We start from the raw sequence: 16,822 nt of genomic DNA, 5'->3' as shown, positions 1-16,822 counted from the left end.
AGTTATTTGGATGGGGAGGAAGTGTGTTAACTAGAGCAGCATGCTACAATGCATCACGCAGAGCTGCTAAAAAGCAGTAATTATCCCCACAAAAACCTGTTAAGTCTACTGGAAGGGGCCAAGGACAGCAAAGGATAAATGGTGTGTTACGTAACCAGGTGAGATGAATCAGCAGTCAAAAGGTGCAGGAACCTGTGAGCTACTAACACCACAAAATCTCTTCTTTTGAACTTTCATTTCACTCTCATGAATCTCAACCAATAATATTAGATGCAGAATCAAAGTTTGGGAGGGTCACCCTTTTAAAACACTTGAACATGCTGCCCTCTACAGGCGTGTCTGTGAACTGCAGGCTGCGGAGACGGGGCGCGCTGTTTTCTCTACGTCACAATTTCTCTATTGTATAAATACTAAGCGAAATTATCTGCAATTTGGGTTTGCTTTAGGTACTTACCGATATTCTTAGAGTAAACAGGCACAAGCACATTAACTAGCCGTTCGGCCAGCAACAGTCCAACACACAGCAGCACAAGAACCTGCAGAGCCGGAGAACCTTTGGGCCAAACATGTGGCAGCAACAGTCTAACCTTCCTCCCAAATCCTTGCCAGACAGATGGCAAAGGAGGGGTGGGAGCCGACGTCTGTTGCATCTGAGCAGATAAAGGGAAGGTCAGGAAGAGAGCGGTAAAATCGGAAAAATAAGACCTTTAAGGGGATAAGATAAAAAGGCGAAACCTTTACGACCAATCTCGTGAATGTGTTTGACCAGCTGAAGGTCAGAGCAGTTGAAATTAATTTGATCAGTTCTGCCAAATGAATGTAAAGCAGGGAATCAGCTGAGGCATCACATGATTTGGACTTGAAATCAGCGGAATTAAACCATAGAAAATGCCTCAATGGACGTCACGTAAATGTGAAAATATGAGCTAAAGCGTGTCGCCTGGCACTTGTTTCTGATTCGACCTCGGTGATGTTAGGCCTGTAATGTGACATGAGTGTCATGAACGCACCTCGACATTCACAGCTCCTCCTCTTCCTCCTCTTCCATCCATAGCTGCTGTGTAAGTCACCTCCTGGTTTTATGTTGGGAAAAAAATTCACCTGCAGAAAACAGCAGCCTTCCCCACAGTGGGATTACTGGAAAACAGCTCATGTAGTCGACCCGCGGCGTTGCCTTTTCACCACACACACACACACACACACACACACACAACACACACACACACACACACACACACACACACACACACACACACACACACACACACGTGTGTTTTCTGCTTTGAGTTAAAGTGGCTGCAGTAAGCAGTTTGTATTGAATGTCAGCTACTACTGGAATGAACACAATTAACATTTTTAGGACGTGAAACCCTTTTGGCTCTTTATGTGAGTGTTTAAATCCATCTCAAAAGTCGAAACATGTGAATGTGTTTAACTCTAATCTCACTCAGCTCCGTAAATGGGCCAAAAGTCATCAGAAACATGTGTGATATCTACAATATCCACAAACTCAATAGATTTCAGCTAGTGAATAAATTAAACTGGCTCCCAGTGCCTCCACTTTCAAATGACAGAGAAGGAAAGAAGGAAGAGGAAAAGTACAAACAAGCATGTTCTTTATTAGTAAAGAGTAACAAATGAACAGGCTGAATGGAGGAAGAGCATAACATGAACAAAGCTGCACATTTACAGAGGCAGGAGTCAGCACGGACAGGGTGGAGGGCTCCATTTACAACAGATGAATCATGGGACTGCAGGAGAGAGGAGAGGAGAGGAGGGGAGGGGAGGGGAGGGGAAGGGGAGAGGAGAGGAGAGGAAGAGGAGAGGAGAGGAGGAGGAGAGGAGAGGGAGGAGAGGAGAGGAGAGGGAGGAGAGGAGAGGAGGGGAGAGGAGGAGGAGAGGAGAGGAGAGGAGGAGAGGAGAGGAGAGAGGAGGGGAGAGGAGAGGAGGAGAGAGGAGAGGAGAGGAGGGAGAGGAGAGGAGGGGAGAGAGGAGAGGAGAGGAGGGAGGAGAGGAGAAGGAGGAGAGGAGAGGAGAGAAGAGGAGAGGAGAGGAGGGAGGAGAGGAGAGGAGAGGAGGAGGAGAGGAGAGGAGGGGAGGGGAGAGGGGAGGAGAGAGGAGAGGAGAGGAGAGGAGAGGAGAGGAGAGGAGAGGAGAGGAGGAGAGGAGAGAGGAGAGGAGAGAGGGAGGAGAGGAGAGGAGAGGAGAGGAGAGGAGAGGAGAGGAGGAGGAGGGAGAGGAGAGGAGAAGGGAGGAGAGGAGAGGAGAGGAGAGGAGAGGAGAGGAGAGGAGAAGGAGGAGAGGAGAGGAGAGGAGAGGAGAGGAGAGGAGAAGAGAGGAGGGGAGGGGAGGGGAGAGGAGAGGAGAGGAGAAGGGAGGAGGAGGAGAGGAGAGGAGGGGAGGAGAGGAGAGGAGAAGGGAGGAGAGGAGAGGAGAGGAGAGGAGAGGAGAGGAGAGGAGAGGAGGGAGGAGAGGAGAGGAGAGGAGAGAGGGAGGAGAGGAGAGGAGAAGGAGAGGAGAGGAGAGGAGGAGAGGAGAGGAGAGGAGAGGAGAGGAGAGGAGAGGAGAGGAGAGGAGAGGAGAGGAGACATGGCAGCACAGCCGAAGGGATCGGGAAGAGCCTGTAAAGATGGAATCTTTTCAGATTGAAGTGAAGAATTTCGAAGGCGATTGTACATTGCACCGTACATCTGAAGACTAAAACTCATCTTTGGTAGAAGGAAAACGCTGAATTCAGAACATGTACATTTATTTTTGTTTTGAGTTCTTGCCAACTCAGACTGTTTTTTTCCATAGCAACCCACATATCCACGGCAACCATCCGGACTGTGAATGTACTTGTTCACAGAGTTGCCTCTGTACAGGCAGAACACAAATATCAGGAGCACCACTGATCTCAGCCGGTGTGAGTGAAGTGGAAACATAGTGGAAAGTGGAAAATAAAACTAGAAGCATCAAAGCACTACTGTAGAGAAAAGCACTCGCTAGCATTAGTGTCACGTGAACATCAGGGTTTTAAACCTTCTGCCTAATTTTTAGCACATTAGCTTTTAACATTAAATGGTAGGTGCAGCGTAGGCCAGGAGAGGGTACAACAGAAGCTAACGTTAGCACCAACTTCATTAACTTTGCTATGAAAACAGACACTGGCGACACGTCATCCCAGCTGTGTTCATCTGATTGACGTTGGCAAATCTCCAGCATCTTATTTGACACTATAAAAAATGCTTTGTTATTAAGAAAAAAAGAAAATCCTAAGTTTAAGGCTCCGATATGGAAATGGACGACCAGGTTTTATCCCCAGCCCTATCCAGCAAACGAGGTGCAGAATTTTCAGTGAGTCTAAGGGTGAGTACACGAGGAACGCACGAGTATCGGTGTTCAGTCTCCAGACTTTGCAAAGCCCCAGGATGACTGACCCAATGTCTCGGGGTGGGGGGGTGTGACCATTAGCACTTAAAAGAAACATCTCAGCTACACCAACAAAGACATGATTGACTGTACACATCAGCAGATGTCGCTCTTGCAGAACCTGCAGGTGTCGAACACTAAATGCTTACTACTGTGGTTTTGCTAAATGCTTGCATGGGTCAGGGAGGCATACGGTCCAGAAGGGGGCGCTGTGGAAGCAGAGAACAGCACTTGTGATGGCAAAGCACATTCTACAGGAACTTACATTCAGCAGTACAAACAAGAGCATCAGTGGAATCTAATTTCTTCACAAGCCAGATGAAATATGAGCAGCTCGGCTGACCGACTTTTGAAATAGTGACAAACGAGGACGACCAATCGCCACGTTCCGAGTGGAGCCGCAGCAACTTGTCCGCCCCTTATTTACAAGCAATAGTTTCAGCTAGTTTTAAGGTGTCAAATAATGGTTTGATTAGCAAGCACTCTAACCTACATCAACGTCGTAAGAAATACTAAAAAGAACATTTTTTGTAGAGCACTTCTGTTTCTGTTTGGCCTATTATAGCAGTCAGCCACCAGGGGGCGCCATAACGGCTGATGCCCTACCTTGAGGAGCGCTCTGGTCTTTCATCTTTTGTTTACCACCTTTAAACACCACAGATAATACTAACCTGATATCTAAGCTATCCCTGGTCGGAACTAGCAGGAGGTCCCTGATTACTCTATTATTTCTGTTTTATTTTTGTAAACTACTTCAGTGGTTTCAGACATATCTGTAAACAGTGACGCTAACAAATCTTACGTGTACAGAAAGGATTTTAGCCAGCATGGTGCCATTTTTTTTTTCCATGTTCAGGAACAAAGTATCAGGTCCAGTCGTCCATGCCAACCCAAAACCTTTTGATTTGACGTAAGTTCCAGTGGCTTCACGACTCGTGCGAGTTTGCTTTACTCCAGCTTAATTATAGTCTGTCGACTCCACTTAGTGCAGATGAGCGACGTCACCAGTGCAAATACAGTTTCAGGTTTAGTTCTGAAAAAGAAATCCACATTCGGTAACTAAGAACACTAAAGTGTACCCCCAATGTGATAGCGAGCTTAAGTGCAGCTGGTCCAAAAAGGAAATAAACGTTGATGGTTTATATCACAGGTTGACTGGAGGCAAGTCGAGAAGGGGAAACCAGCAGTGTTGAGGATAAATCCTGTTGTTTCTCATGTTTGAAAGTTAAAAAAAAAGAGAAATTTCACAGGTTCAGCTCATAAATAATATATTAACTGTATAAATAAAAACCTCCAATTCCTTCCATGGTCCAAGAGTGAGTCCAAAATATCCAGAGTGGGAGCCATCGTACACAATGACATCATCGCATCACCACACCGATGAGAAGAACATATGGAATATATACAGGATAAACACTAAATCACTAAAACAACCCAGCCGAAGTCCTTCGTAAAACAATGTCAGTACTTTTTATACAGTCTGTGGTTCAATTCTGCCGCTCAGGTGAGTGAGCTTAACTCACTGGGATTCCTCCGTATATCATCTGTCCCTGGAAAAATAAACAGCTACAAAAATAAACAGCGCCATCGGGCCTACTCACAGTGTTTGCTTAATTTCATATTTTTAATTGCATTCTTTTCCTCCACTGATTTCTTTGGGCGAACCGATGGCGGGGGGGGGGGGGCAGATGAGTGTTGGAGCTGCAGTTGTGGCCATGGGAAAGATCCCGGCGCCATTTTACCTCCCGCCAATAAACCATCTATGAAAAAAAGGGAACGCTTGATTCACTAGTGGGGTGCGTGCTGGTGGTCCCGCTGGCCTCCATCACAGTGTGTTGCCCAAGCTGCTGCTCACTAGGCCTTTGATGTTGGTGACAGGCCGCACATCGTGGAGCTGCTTCCTGCGGTCAATGAACGTGGCCAGGCGTGTGGTGTCCAGGGGGGTCTTGGAGTACTCCCCACCGTGCGCTCCCCCACGACCCACCCAGGGGTGCTGCAGACAGGCTGTGGCGCTTGGCCTCTTCCTGGGGTCCTGCTGCAGCAGCGAGGACACGAAATCCCTCGCCGCCTGGCTCACGTCACGGAAGTATTCGTCCGGGAAGCAGAAGTCCAGGCGGCAGATGTTGACGCAGGTTTCCTCCGGAGATTCATCCAGAAACGGGGAAACGCCACTGAGCATGACGTAAGCCAGCACGCCCACGCTCCACACATCCGTCGCCACCGACACGGGCGTCCCACGGACGAGCTCGGGCGCAGCAAACTCCGGGTTTCCCAGCAGAAGGTGGACGTAGCGGCGGTGAACAGAGAGCTGGACGGCATCGCCAAGGTCGATGAGCTTGATGCAGGGTGTCGGAGAGTGAAGGTCCACCATGATGTTCTCGGGCTGCAGGAGAAACAGACCTGAGCTCCTGCTCTTGTGCCTCGAATGACCTCATCACACGTGAAGTTCTCACCTTGAGATCCAGATGTGCCACCCTGCAGGTGTGGAGGTTCTGTAAAGCCTCCAGGATTTCTCTGATGAAGAACGACACCTTCTCCTCCATCAGCTCATCGTGGGCGACCAGGTAGTCCAACAGGCGGCCGTCCTCCAACCTAACACACGTGCAAGCAGAAGATGGTTAAGTTACATCCAAACTCATACCACAAGATCCATCTTATAGAGAAAAGTGTTTGGACTTACAGCTCCAGGACCAGCATCAGAGCTGTGGGAGACTCATATGTGTCCAACAGCGCCACCAGCTGGTGGTTCTGCACGTGCAGCAGGACGTCAGCCTCCTGAGCCACCTGCTCCTTCTTCTGCATCTTCTTACTCACGAATTTAACCGCAACCTTTGTGAGGGAAGCAGAAACAACAGAGCAAACCCAAGACATTTCAACAAAGACTTCAGTTAACTTCCTTTAACGTCTGTGGGGAACATGTTGGATGCTGACCTCTTTCTTTGTGGACTTGTTGAGGCATTTTTTCACCACTGAAAAGCGTCCCCTTTTGGGAGAAAAAAGCAGAAACAACAAACAAACGTGAGGCCAAACAGAACGACGCCTCACAGAACCGCTGAGTCCCAGCAGCTTACCTTCCGATCTCACACAGCTCTGTGAACGTCGCCTCAAAGTTTTCTTTCCACTGAATTCCGGTTCCATCAAAGCCGGAATCTGGACACGAGAAGCAGCGCCGGTTATTAATTAACCAGCACAACACGTTGACCACATAGAGAATGCCACAGTAAATAAACATGAACTTGTTTGGGACTTACTACTGCTGGACAGCGTCACCATGTTGGAAGGCTCGGAGGGCGGGCCCACACCCCAGGGGTTGGACGCTCGCACTCTGAACTGGTAGTGACCTCCGGGGATGAGAGCGTCGATCTGAACACACTCCTCTCTGCTGCTGGCCACCTGTTGCCAGAGCAACGAGTCTGAGGAGAAAAAAGTCCAATATGTTGCCACCTTTTTGCAGAAAACACACACACACACACATGCGCACACACACACCCTCCTGTCTGTACTCCACAGAATAGTTGCTGACAGCACAGTGAGTAGATGAAGCTGGAGGTGCCCAGTGGACCATCACCGCTGAGCTGCTGGCCTCCTGGGCCACGGGCCTCCCAGGGGCTGCTGGGATACCTGCAGGAGGGAGAAGCCAGAGCTGCTTCAGAGGGAACCAAAAGGCCTCAATCACAAATCTACTGGACTAGGTGTAAAACCTTGCACTTTAATGGAGGCAGAGGAGGAGGCGGAGCCATGGTCGTTAACGGCGACGCAGGTGTAGATGCCAGTGTCCTGAGGCATCACGTTACAGATCTTTAACAGGATGTCCCCTGTGTCTCTGCAGAGAAGAAGGGGGAGGAGTCAGGTGACCGAAAGCGTGAACAGACCAAAACGCACGGCTGCTCGTTACCTGATGTCTACGGTGAAGCGGCTGCTGCTGGTTACCGGGTTCTGATCGGGGCCTTTCAGAGTGACGGAGGGTTTGGGTCGTCCACAGACTTTACAGCCCAGAACCACCGTCTCCCCAAACGCACACACCACATCTGATAGAGGGTTGAGGAATTCTGGAGCCACTGGGCACAGGAAGAGTCCCCAAGCCACTTTAGGGACCACCCACATTTGTGGCAGGGTAGCATTTATACACGTTTAAAACTTCACAAGCTTCTTACCTTCCTGGATAAAGTTGGGATTGAGTAGCTGCAAGACAGATGAGGTCAGATTAGCAGAGGTTAATCTCATTTTCTCTCTATAATCCTCTCACATTTCTCTGCTGCCCCCTTAATGTTTATTTCCAAAATGATGAACCATGTTGATTCTGATGCTTGAGGATGAGGATTCTTTTTTTCTTACCTCCATCCCCGACTTTGGGTCGAGGTCGTCGCAGTCGGATTCATCTGAAGAATGAACCTCCTGGTGGAGAATTGGGAGGGAAAATAGGTGGAGCACAGAGAGAAAGGGGGGGGGGGGGGTTAACAGAGAAAGACAGGAGCAACGAGAGAAACCAGGAGGAAAATGGGAGACGATGACGACCCAGGAGCAGAAAAGGGTGAAGCGAGAGGAGAGGAAAAACTATCTGGGATGTTCAAACCACGTCGACCCGCTGCAGAAGAAATTCAAAAATCCTCCAGGCCCTGAAGGGGTCACCAGCACACCAAACCTGCCTGCATGGACATGTTCCTTTATATCCAGTTCTGTTTGCATCAACCACTGCGACCGGCTGCTAAACCTGAACCCAAATGTCCAGGTGTTCTACGGGAACTAGAACCTCACAGTAGAGTTTAATGAAACATATCCAACCCAGTCTGAGAGAACTGGTCCCACATCAGATTAAACATGTTTTCCCTTTGACAGTCTTTATTTTTTACCAGATCAAACTAAGAAACGTGCATTTGACATTCGTTTAACATGTGCTTATCTCACACAGTGAGCTTATCTCGCCGGCCTTTCAAATACATCTTCAAAATGTTAGACGACAGAAAACTGGTTAGAATATTAAAAGAAATCAAACTAAAAATCAGATCGCTCAGTTCTACTTCTATCCATGCAAAGGAGGGAGAAATAAATCACACTCATAAAACACAAAAACAAAATCAGACTTTATTTTCCAAATGACCGTAGGTGAGGATTGAAACAGATCTCGTGCTCTTCAGTGGATCTCAACCTTTAAACTGTGGAAATGGCTTTTTTTCCTACACTTTCGTAGACTTTAGTGCAGTTCCCTTATTGCTGCGACACCACTTTAGACATTTTTTGTCTAATATGCAAAAAAGGCAGAGTTGAGAATCACTGCCACAGGTTGAGAATCACTGTTGCTCCGATCGGCCGCGACTGTGTGTGAAGGTTCGTACACACACATGCAGGTTAAGAACAAACGTAAAAATAAAAACCAAGAGGGGCAAGTGACGGGTTTGTGGCACACACACACGACATCAGCGGCGTGCGCCCTACTCACTTTGCCCTTCGCCCTGGTGGGTGGCAAGGCGAGCGGGGGAGGGGGTGTGGTTTCTTTGGGTTTACGGAGGAGGCCGTTCTCTTGGCCCCTGAGCGCCAGCGAGGAGCCATCCTTACCCTCAGCCCGCTTCCTGGCACGCAGCGTGTTCCACGAGAGAGACTTCCTGTACGGTACAGGAACGACAGAAACATCAACCGGCCAATCAGAGAGAAGCTGTGCAGCTAGGTGCCGCCGCGACGCGGCTCTCAGGTGCTCCTCAACATTAACTGCAATTGTTAAAGAACAACAGTTTTATGTGGCATCTTAATTAATTTGGCCCAACTTGCTGAAGTTTCTTGTATGATGAGATGATGATTTGCATTTCTCTGACCATTTGAAGCCCCTTTAGGCATTGTTTTCTCTATTAGCCAGTGTTGGTGTGTATTAGCATCTGCTAATGTTAATTTTGACCAATTTTAGCAGACAATGCAGAAAAAAAAAATTACAGCAGAACTATAGAGTCCCAATCCTGCAGCATCTTTTGTATGTTTAATGATGTTTATTTTTTAGTTTTGGTCTTTTTTAAATGGAAATATTAATATTAGTTATTGTTTTCTCGTCACATATATTAGGTTTTTGTTGCCTCCTGAGCTTTATATTCCCCTCATTTTCTTAGCATGTCTGTACAGATATTCTGGTCCAGAAAGTTACAGGAGAGGACAGAATGAGAGAAAGACTGACTTTATTGAGCCAGAAAAAAGAGGAGAGCACCATGGTAACGGTAACAGCTGCACCTTCAGTAACAAATCCCAATGCTGCTTTATTTAAGGTGTCAAAAGTTGTTTTTTTCCAGCACCATAGAATTTAAGATGGCTGATTCATTTTTAAAATTATGTCTTTTATAAAACAAACTTCATTTGGTGTCACGTTATGTGGAGAGTCAAACCAGAAGGTTAGTAAAAACTGAAAACAAATACATCAAAAAACAAATCCCACTGAAGTCAACAACAGGTACAAAAAGCTCAAAAATAAGCACACAGACGGACGAGCGTTTGTACACGTTGCTCTGGGAAGCCGCTGCGTTAAAGTTTGCCACGAGAAACTTCATTTTCGGCCCCGTTTGTGCTTCCTCCGACTTTTAAAAGAAATAGAAAATTATGGCACACAGACGTCAGCAGGCCGTTTGGTTTCACATTTGCCGTCGTAGTTTATTTACAAATATTAAAAACTACAAAGTGTCAATCATCTTCAGTCTACTGCAGAACAACGTCAGCGGCGGGTTGCTTTGCTAACTCGTGCTCAAGTCCAAAAGATTTATCTTACATATTTAAAATACATTTTAAATCATTATTAGTCTACCAACAGTACAGGGTTGACTGTCGCTGATGAATGCAACATATTGCACAGTCTGACTTTAATTTTCTTAAATAGTGCAAAAAGGGATCTCCCCCCCCCAACAGGAATGTTATAGAGCCATAGTTGGAATAAAAACAAAAGTCTCTTCGTACAGTGAATTGCTGACATTAACAAAACAGGAAGGAAAAGAAATGCTGTAAAATAAAAATAATTAACAAAACAGAAAAAAAAGAAAAATAAAGAGAAATTTCTGTAAAGATTGCCACAGACAACAAAATAAATCTTCTCCTGTGCGGAGAACAGGGCCTAGTTCACCTGAAGACTCCAGGTGTGCTTTTCTTTTAAAAAACAATTTTAAAAAAACCCCAAAATATACAAAAACAAGAAAAGAAAAACAGGGTGTTAGAAACTGAAATAAGTGTCCGGTTTTAGCTCCACATGCACGTCAACGATTTTCCTCTCTGCTTCCCAGAGTGATCAAAACATACAGGATGTTTTGTCCAGTTTATTTCTGCAGGATAATTCCTCAAAACCTGTTCTGATTTCTAAAACTACGTGTGTCTGTTTGAAATCCACGAAAACCATCAAGCGTCAGTGGCCCAAAAAACAAACCGCAGCAGCTTGATGGGCGGCGGGGTGGCAGTTCGGTACCTTTTACTCGTGAAGAAGAAGGCATAAGTTAAAATACAAAAAAAAAAAAGACATCCAAGGGGAGTTAGGAGGGCAGTGGGAACTGAACTGTAAAAAACTACAAAACAAAAACAGGTAGTTTTGTCCAAAACTCTTCCATCCGAGCTCTTGGGTTTCGTGCGTCAGGCTGCAGATAAAGAAGTGCTGGTTGGGCACGAGGACTTACTTGATGTTGTTGGCATCGGCCACTGCTGCCGAGAAAGATGTCGTGGACGAGGAGTCTTTTATGGACTTGGCGAGTGGGCCCAAGACGCGCCCTGGCACCCAGCCCTCGGCAGCCGGCGAGTCAATGGCCGGCCGGCCGGTAAACCAGGTACATGTTCTGCTGGTTAGTGGCCAGGATCTGGACCGTCTCACCCTGAGCGACGCAGATCTCGTTTTCTTTGAGTGCCGAGTAGCCTTCGATGACCCTCATGGTGGAGGAGGAGACGCCGTTACAGCCGCCGTCACCGTCCTGGGGAGCGGCAGAAAGATGGAGGGCGGAAAGAGGACAAAAGGGAGGGGGGAGGAGACCAAGGGAAAAGGTAGAGAGGATGGGGACAATTGAGGACAAGGTTATGGTCGAGTCTAGGGGGGCTGGATCACGGTCCGGACGGCTGCAACGCCGTTGCAGCGGACCGACACCTGAGGAGGAGCAGAGGGAGGTCATGATCGAGGAGGAGGAGGAGAAACAAAAACAACAGTCTGTCAGTTGTCTGGCAGTTTCAAACGACTGCTCATCTTCTTCACGCCCGCTGCCATCACAGACATTTGAATTAGGTCTGTCCTCAATCTGCCAGGCCAGTAGGGGGAACCCTGTCCACAGCACTACTGTCATACTGTAAATGTCTTTATTTTTATCAGACAAAACCCGACGTTCTCGCACGTATATGTGGAAATTGACAGCCCCAGATTCTTCACCTCGGATTTAACGGAACAGGCGACATCTCGGACAGCGTGTGGGGAAATCAAGTTCTTCACGCCCTCCGTCCCCAACCTCCTGCCGCAGTCTGAACTTACACTCAAGACCATAATTCCATAAAAAGAACAGCAGCTAAAACTGTCTTTGATGGAAAACTGGGGCCGTGTTTCTCAAAACTTGATCCTGGCTGTGAAAAAAAGCGCTGCGTGTTTTGGAGGGACTCACCCTGGACTCGAAACAGGATGACCCACCATTGGAGGTGGACACCCTCATCTGGCTCCTCCCCCTCTCTGTCCCTTTGTCGCCGAGTCCGACTGCTGAGGATGGACGGTTGGACGTGGTGGGCCGGTTCCCGGAGGACGAACGGTTTCTGGTCAATGAGGCGCTGCTTCCTGCTCCGATCTTGTCCTTCTGGTACTCGATGGGAGACTGGAGCGCTACGGTCACACACAGAGCCAACAGTAACACTCCCAGCGTGTCCTGACAAAGATGGCTGAGCTCCGACTGCGTCTTCTCACCATAGAGGAACTTGTTCTGGTCGTCCAGGAGCACCTGAATGTGTCGCACCCAGACCTGCTTGATGTCCACGTTGGCGGCCTGCAGGGTGAAACGCTCCGAGGAGCCGCGACACGACAGGACGAACTTACACGGATCGTTATCCACGCTGTCCTCCAGGCCCAGGTAGGACACCTGCCAGGGACAAACTTCCAGCATCATGGCAATACAACAGGATTCATGTAAAATGTGCATTCCTAAACATTTTGTACCTTAATGCTCTTCTTGAACTGGTATCCCGGAGTGGACGAGCCTTTCCTGAGCAGCTCGCTGAAAATCACGATCTGCTCAAAGAGGAAGACCCGCCGCTCTTTGGAGCGGGACAGGACGCCGGCGTCCTGCTCTGTTACAAAGAAGGTCTCCTGCTGCAGCAGTTTGCCCTGACTGGTCAGTTTGCCCTGCGGATGCATTAGAGATGATCAGTCAGGTTTTAAATCTCTCAGTAAAGGGTCAGCTCCTACGTCAGGGACGTACCTCGTATCCCTGCAGCCGGCCCAAATTCATCATGTCGTTACACAGTTTAGGGACCTGAGACATCAAATCTACGGCTTTCTGCAGGAGACAGACAGTTACGCGGTCGCACGTGCGCTCGTTTAAGACTCATTCCATCCTGAAAACAATGTCGGGATTTACCTCGATTTGTTCACAGTCCATTCCTGCCTTGGAGCTGAACTTCAGGAAGTCCTGAGGAGAACATTAAACTATTTTTAAGAACAGTTCACCTTACTCTTCTGTTCATCTGACGCTCTTTAAATAAAGACTATTCTCCCAAATCACCAACCGGGTCCGCTTCTTTTGAACTGTTGCTTCCATTTTTGGCCACAAAGAATCAACATTTGCAACATTCTTGAGCGTGTTTCTCTAAAGATCAGTGCTACAACAGTTCACAAGGTCAAAGCTGGACAACATCATGAGGGTTGGCGTTAGAACGTTGACTTCAGGATCCCTCAGTTTATTAGACTTTTGCATGTGGCCGATTTAAGAATAGAGGTGTTTGTTACCTTGAGCAGCAGCTGGTATTTGGTGATTCTTTGAATTGGTTTAATCAGAAAGTCACTTATAGTCAGCCTAGACTGGATGTCCTGCTGGATTCCCTGAAGGACAAAGTGCATTATTAAATGAGCTGCTCCTATTTCATGGAATGATACGAGCACATTTTCAGGCTTTTATTGAACGATATCGAACAATTTAAAGGTCGACTCACATCAAAGTAAGTGTCGTATTCCGCTACGATGAACTCTGACTTGGGTTTATTCTGACAGTAAATCACATACATGTGGAGTCTTCTCTCCTGGAACACGCAGGAAACAGCAGATCACAGGTGGATCTTTCAAATATGACGCCATCGGCAGCGCCCTGAGGAGCGGTGCACTCACGTGTTTGATGAAGAGCTCCGGGAGGTGCTCGTGGTCATCCAGACATTTCTCCAACTCGCCAACGAAGAACCTGAAATGTTCGGGAGACAGACGTTAGCACGTGCGGCGGCCGTTTCTCTCAGCCTTCAGGAAGTGGATCGTCAACCCACTCTCTGTGCCAGTCGTAGATCTGGTGGATGTTCCCGAAGACGATTTTGTCTTTTCCTTTCATGTCGTCAGGGACGCCTTTTTCCTCGATCCTCTTCATGAAGCCCTGCAGGATCAAGGTGAACAGGTCAGACAAGCATTCATGCTAACAAAGTTCTTGATGCAAAAACATCAGCCAAGATTGAGAAATGTGTGTGTAAACTATGTATGTTCAATTTGCTAGGACACGTTTTATTTGGTGCTTAGTTTCCATCTATTTTTATCTTTTATTGTCTCCTTTATTGAGGTTAATCTTGATCACCCATTATCACCAGCTGCCTGTCATTACTTTGTTTTTCCTGGTTTAGTCTCACTCTGGACGGTGTCTCACCTCCACCACGATGCCGAGGTCTTTGACGTAATCTTTCTCCGTCTGAATGAGCTCGTTGAGAACAAACCTGAGCAGAAGGAGGGAGGACACGAATGTAGTGGCGGCAAATGCAGGGAGCTGGTGCAGTAACGGCAACACTCACATTCTCCCTCTCATGGCTTTGGCTCTCTGCTCCAGCTCAGGGTTTCGGGGCTGGACAGGGGTGGTCTGCTCTGGGGGGGAGAGAGAGGTGAAGCCGGGATACGCTCCTGGTTCCAGAGTCTGCCGAGAGAAGATGAGGTCAAAAATCACATATTTATTGCACCACAAGGGGGAAAAACAAAGATATTCAAATGCACCGAATGGTTTTATTACATTAAAGACCTTTGTCATGAGCAATAGAGCTGTGGACTATTTTTATAGACTTTATTAGTTTAACTCAGCATGAAGACAGAAATCCACCAGGAAATAAATATAATAGAAGTCACCTGCAGGTTGTTATTTTGTATTTTAAAATCAAGTATTTCATTTTGGCAACAGAGGAAAAAGTTTTCCATGCAGGTAATGCAACCAAAACAAACTGACTGTTTTCTGGACCACAGCTGTGGTCTATACTTAAACCAGACTCACCATCTTGGTTTTAACCAGTTTTTCTATGGCGCTAACCAGCTCGGCAGCGCTGGGCACCTCAGAGGAAGACTGCATGGATGTTAGCAAGGATGAAGACTGAGAGAGGAAGAGGAGGGCAGGATCAAAAGCATCAGGTGTGTTAGAAGGATTATTCCAGAAAGTGTGAGACCAGATGTGAAAGGAGCCGTGGGCTAGCAGAGGAAGGCAACAGGGCAGCTAAAGCAGGCTAACGCCCCCGTCCTACCTTTTCATCCTGAGCTGAGGGGTCTTTGATGATCTCCATGGGAGGAGGTAACGGGGTGTGAGCCTCCTCGTCCTGCTCTTCCTCCCCGCCACTCTGCATCCCAGACGGAGCCTTGGACAGGATGTTGCCATCCTTACTGATGACCCTCTGAAAGAGACAAAAGTAGAGGAGTGTTTGCCAACCACTTACTTTACTTCCAGTTTCACTGTGAGGAGGCCACAGCTGACCTGACGGCTAAACAGAAATCTACCTTTTCAAAAAGAGCAGACCTGTGAATGAGGAAAGAGCTACCGTCATGCTGCTCACCTCGTCGATGATGTCATCCTGCGGAAGGTCGGGCTGTCCCAGGTCAATGCTCTTCCTGCTTTCTTCTCTTCCGGTTCCTGTCAACCAGGCAACTCATTACTCATGTGTGCAACTCATTTGTAACTCTGCTGGACTGAAGAATGCTTGAAATGTAGCAGCTCCTGAAGAGTCTTTTACGACCCTTGGGTTTGGTTTGCTGCCGCTGCGTCAGGCCTCACCAGTCTTCTTCTGCTTGTTGTTGGGAAGCTTCTTGACGGAGCTGCCCTGGCTGAGGCGCCGGACAGGACTGGTCAGCCATTTCCTCAGAGTGTTTCCAGAGCGTTTGGGACCAGGAGAGCTGGAGTGCAGAGAGCTGAGCGATGGCTGCGGCTGCAGGTTCGCCACCGACTCCGTCTTCCCGTCAGAGCCGCCGACAGGATAGTTCTCTGAAACATACGACAGAGATTCATGTTTAATCGGGAGTCATTCTCCGAAGCGCCCCACTGGTGATGTCATTAACAGACAGCCGTTCAGAGTATGGAGGGATGGTTCCCATCAAAGCTCCTGTGCTGTGGTTCCAAACTGATAAATCCTGATAGGCCCAAAAGTGCACATCTCGCTCAAAAGATGCAGCTTTAGGTTACTTGGTATTGGTTAGAATACTCAAGAATTCAGCTAGAATAGACTCCACTTTCAGAAAAGAAAGAGGAGATTCCAAGAGTCCTTCCACGTTGGGGTTGAGTCTCTTTAGAAGGCCTTCCATCTGGTCCATCGAGGGCCACGATCCTGCCGGGTTTTCTATCCCACTGGATGCATTTTCAGCCTGGTAGGACAGAAAACCCGGCAGGATCGTGGCCCTCGAGGACTGAGTTTGACACATGTGGTCTAGGGCCTCCAGATGGTCTACAGAAGTTCATGCAAAGGTTCCAGTATTTTTAATGTCAGAGATGTTAATTTCTCAGTTCAAACAATAACTTTTAATCTTATAGTAGTAGTTGTTTTAAGTGTGGTTCCACTTCCTGTTTGATGATTAAAGTCAGCTTGTATCAGCTAATTTACAAGTGATCAGATGACTTGTATTAGAAGGTTCAGGTTCTGGTAAAAGGTACCCACGCTGCTCCTTCTGTATTGCTGCTTCTTAAATGCTTTGCAGGCCTGTGTAATATTTCTGTAATGGCTCAGAAGCATGTGCTTGGAGTCTTTACTGAGAACCAGATGATTTCTTTTTCTGTCTTTTTGGGATAGTCACTGGCAGACACAACAGGCTCTCAGGTATTCCTGCTCATGTGATGCCCGAGGAACGCTTTGAATTCACTGCAGTTCACCTCGGACGGCTCCGAGAACAGCAGAATTCCTTATTTATGACTGAATGTTAGCCCTTAATTAGTGAAAAGTAATCAGTACTGAGAGAGAAAATCATCTTGTGAGGCACAGTGTTTCAGATACAGATGAAAAACAACAA

The 16,822-nt window shown here is 47.5% G+C and overlaps 1 protein-coding gene across 1 annotated transcript in view; it reads right to left on the bottom strand.

The window, feature by feature from the left end:
- Window positions 1-2,732: 2,732 nt before the first annotated feature.
- LOC130522374 (kalirin-like) overlaps window positions 2,733-16,822 on the bottom strand; it is a 72,625-nt gene continuing 58,535 nt past the window's right edge. The window contains 28 exon segments of the mRNA XM_057026703.1: window positions 2,733-5,794; window positions 5,865-6,003; window positions 6,092-6,240; window positions 6,343-6,394; window positions 6,483-6,561; window positions 6,663-6,824; window positions 6,901-7,032; window positions 7,113-7,234; window positions 7,307-7,469; window positions 7,566-7,593; window positions 7,747-7,806; window positions 8,849-9,011; window positions 11,040-11,161; window positions 11,163-11,327; window positions 12,000-12,211; window positions 12,293-12,464; window positions 12,542-12,727; window positions 12,804-12,881; window positions 12,963-13,013; window positions 13,331-13,423; window positions 13,534-13,620; window positions 13,706-13,775; window positions 13,855-13,958; window positions 14,223-14,289; window positions 14,365-14,483; window positions 15,076-15,222; window positions 15,382-15,458; window positions 15,600-15,806. Of these exon segments, the coding sequence (XP_056882683.1) occupies window positions 5,237-5,794; window positions 5,865-6,003; window positions 6,092-6,240; window positions 6,343-6,394; window positions 6,483-6,561; window positions 6,663-6,824; window positions 6,901-7,032; window positions 7,113-7,234; window positions 7,307-7,469; window positions 7,566-7,593; window positions 7,747-7,806; window positions 8,849-9,011; window positions 11,040-11,161; window positions 11,163-11,327; window positions 12,000-12,211; window positions 12,293-12,464; window positions 12,542-12,727; window positions 12,804-12,881; window positions 12,963-13,013; window positions 13,331-13,423; window positions 13,534-13,620; window positions 13,706-13,775; window positions 13,855-13,958; window positions 14,223-14,289; window positions 14,365-14,483; window positions 15,076-15,222; window positions 15,382-15,458; window positions 15,600-15,806 (3,764 nt within the window). The 3' untranslated portion in view covers window positions 2,733-5,236.

This window comes from Takifugu flavidus, chromosome 1 (assembly GCF_003711565.1).
Source record: "Takifugu flavidus isolate HTHZ2018 chromosome 1, ASM371156v2, whole genome shotgun sequence".
Classification (NCBI taxonomy): Eukaryota; Metazoa; Chordata; class Actinopteri; order Tetraodontiformes; family Tetraodontidae; genus Takifugu; species Takifugu flavidus.
The sequence above is the reverse complement of the archived record's forward strand: the minus strand, read 5'-3'. Positions and strand labels throughout refer to the sequence as shown.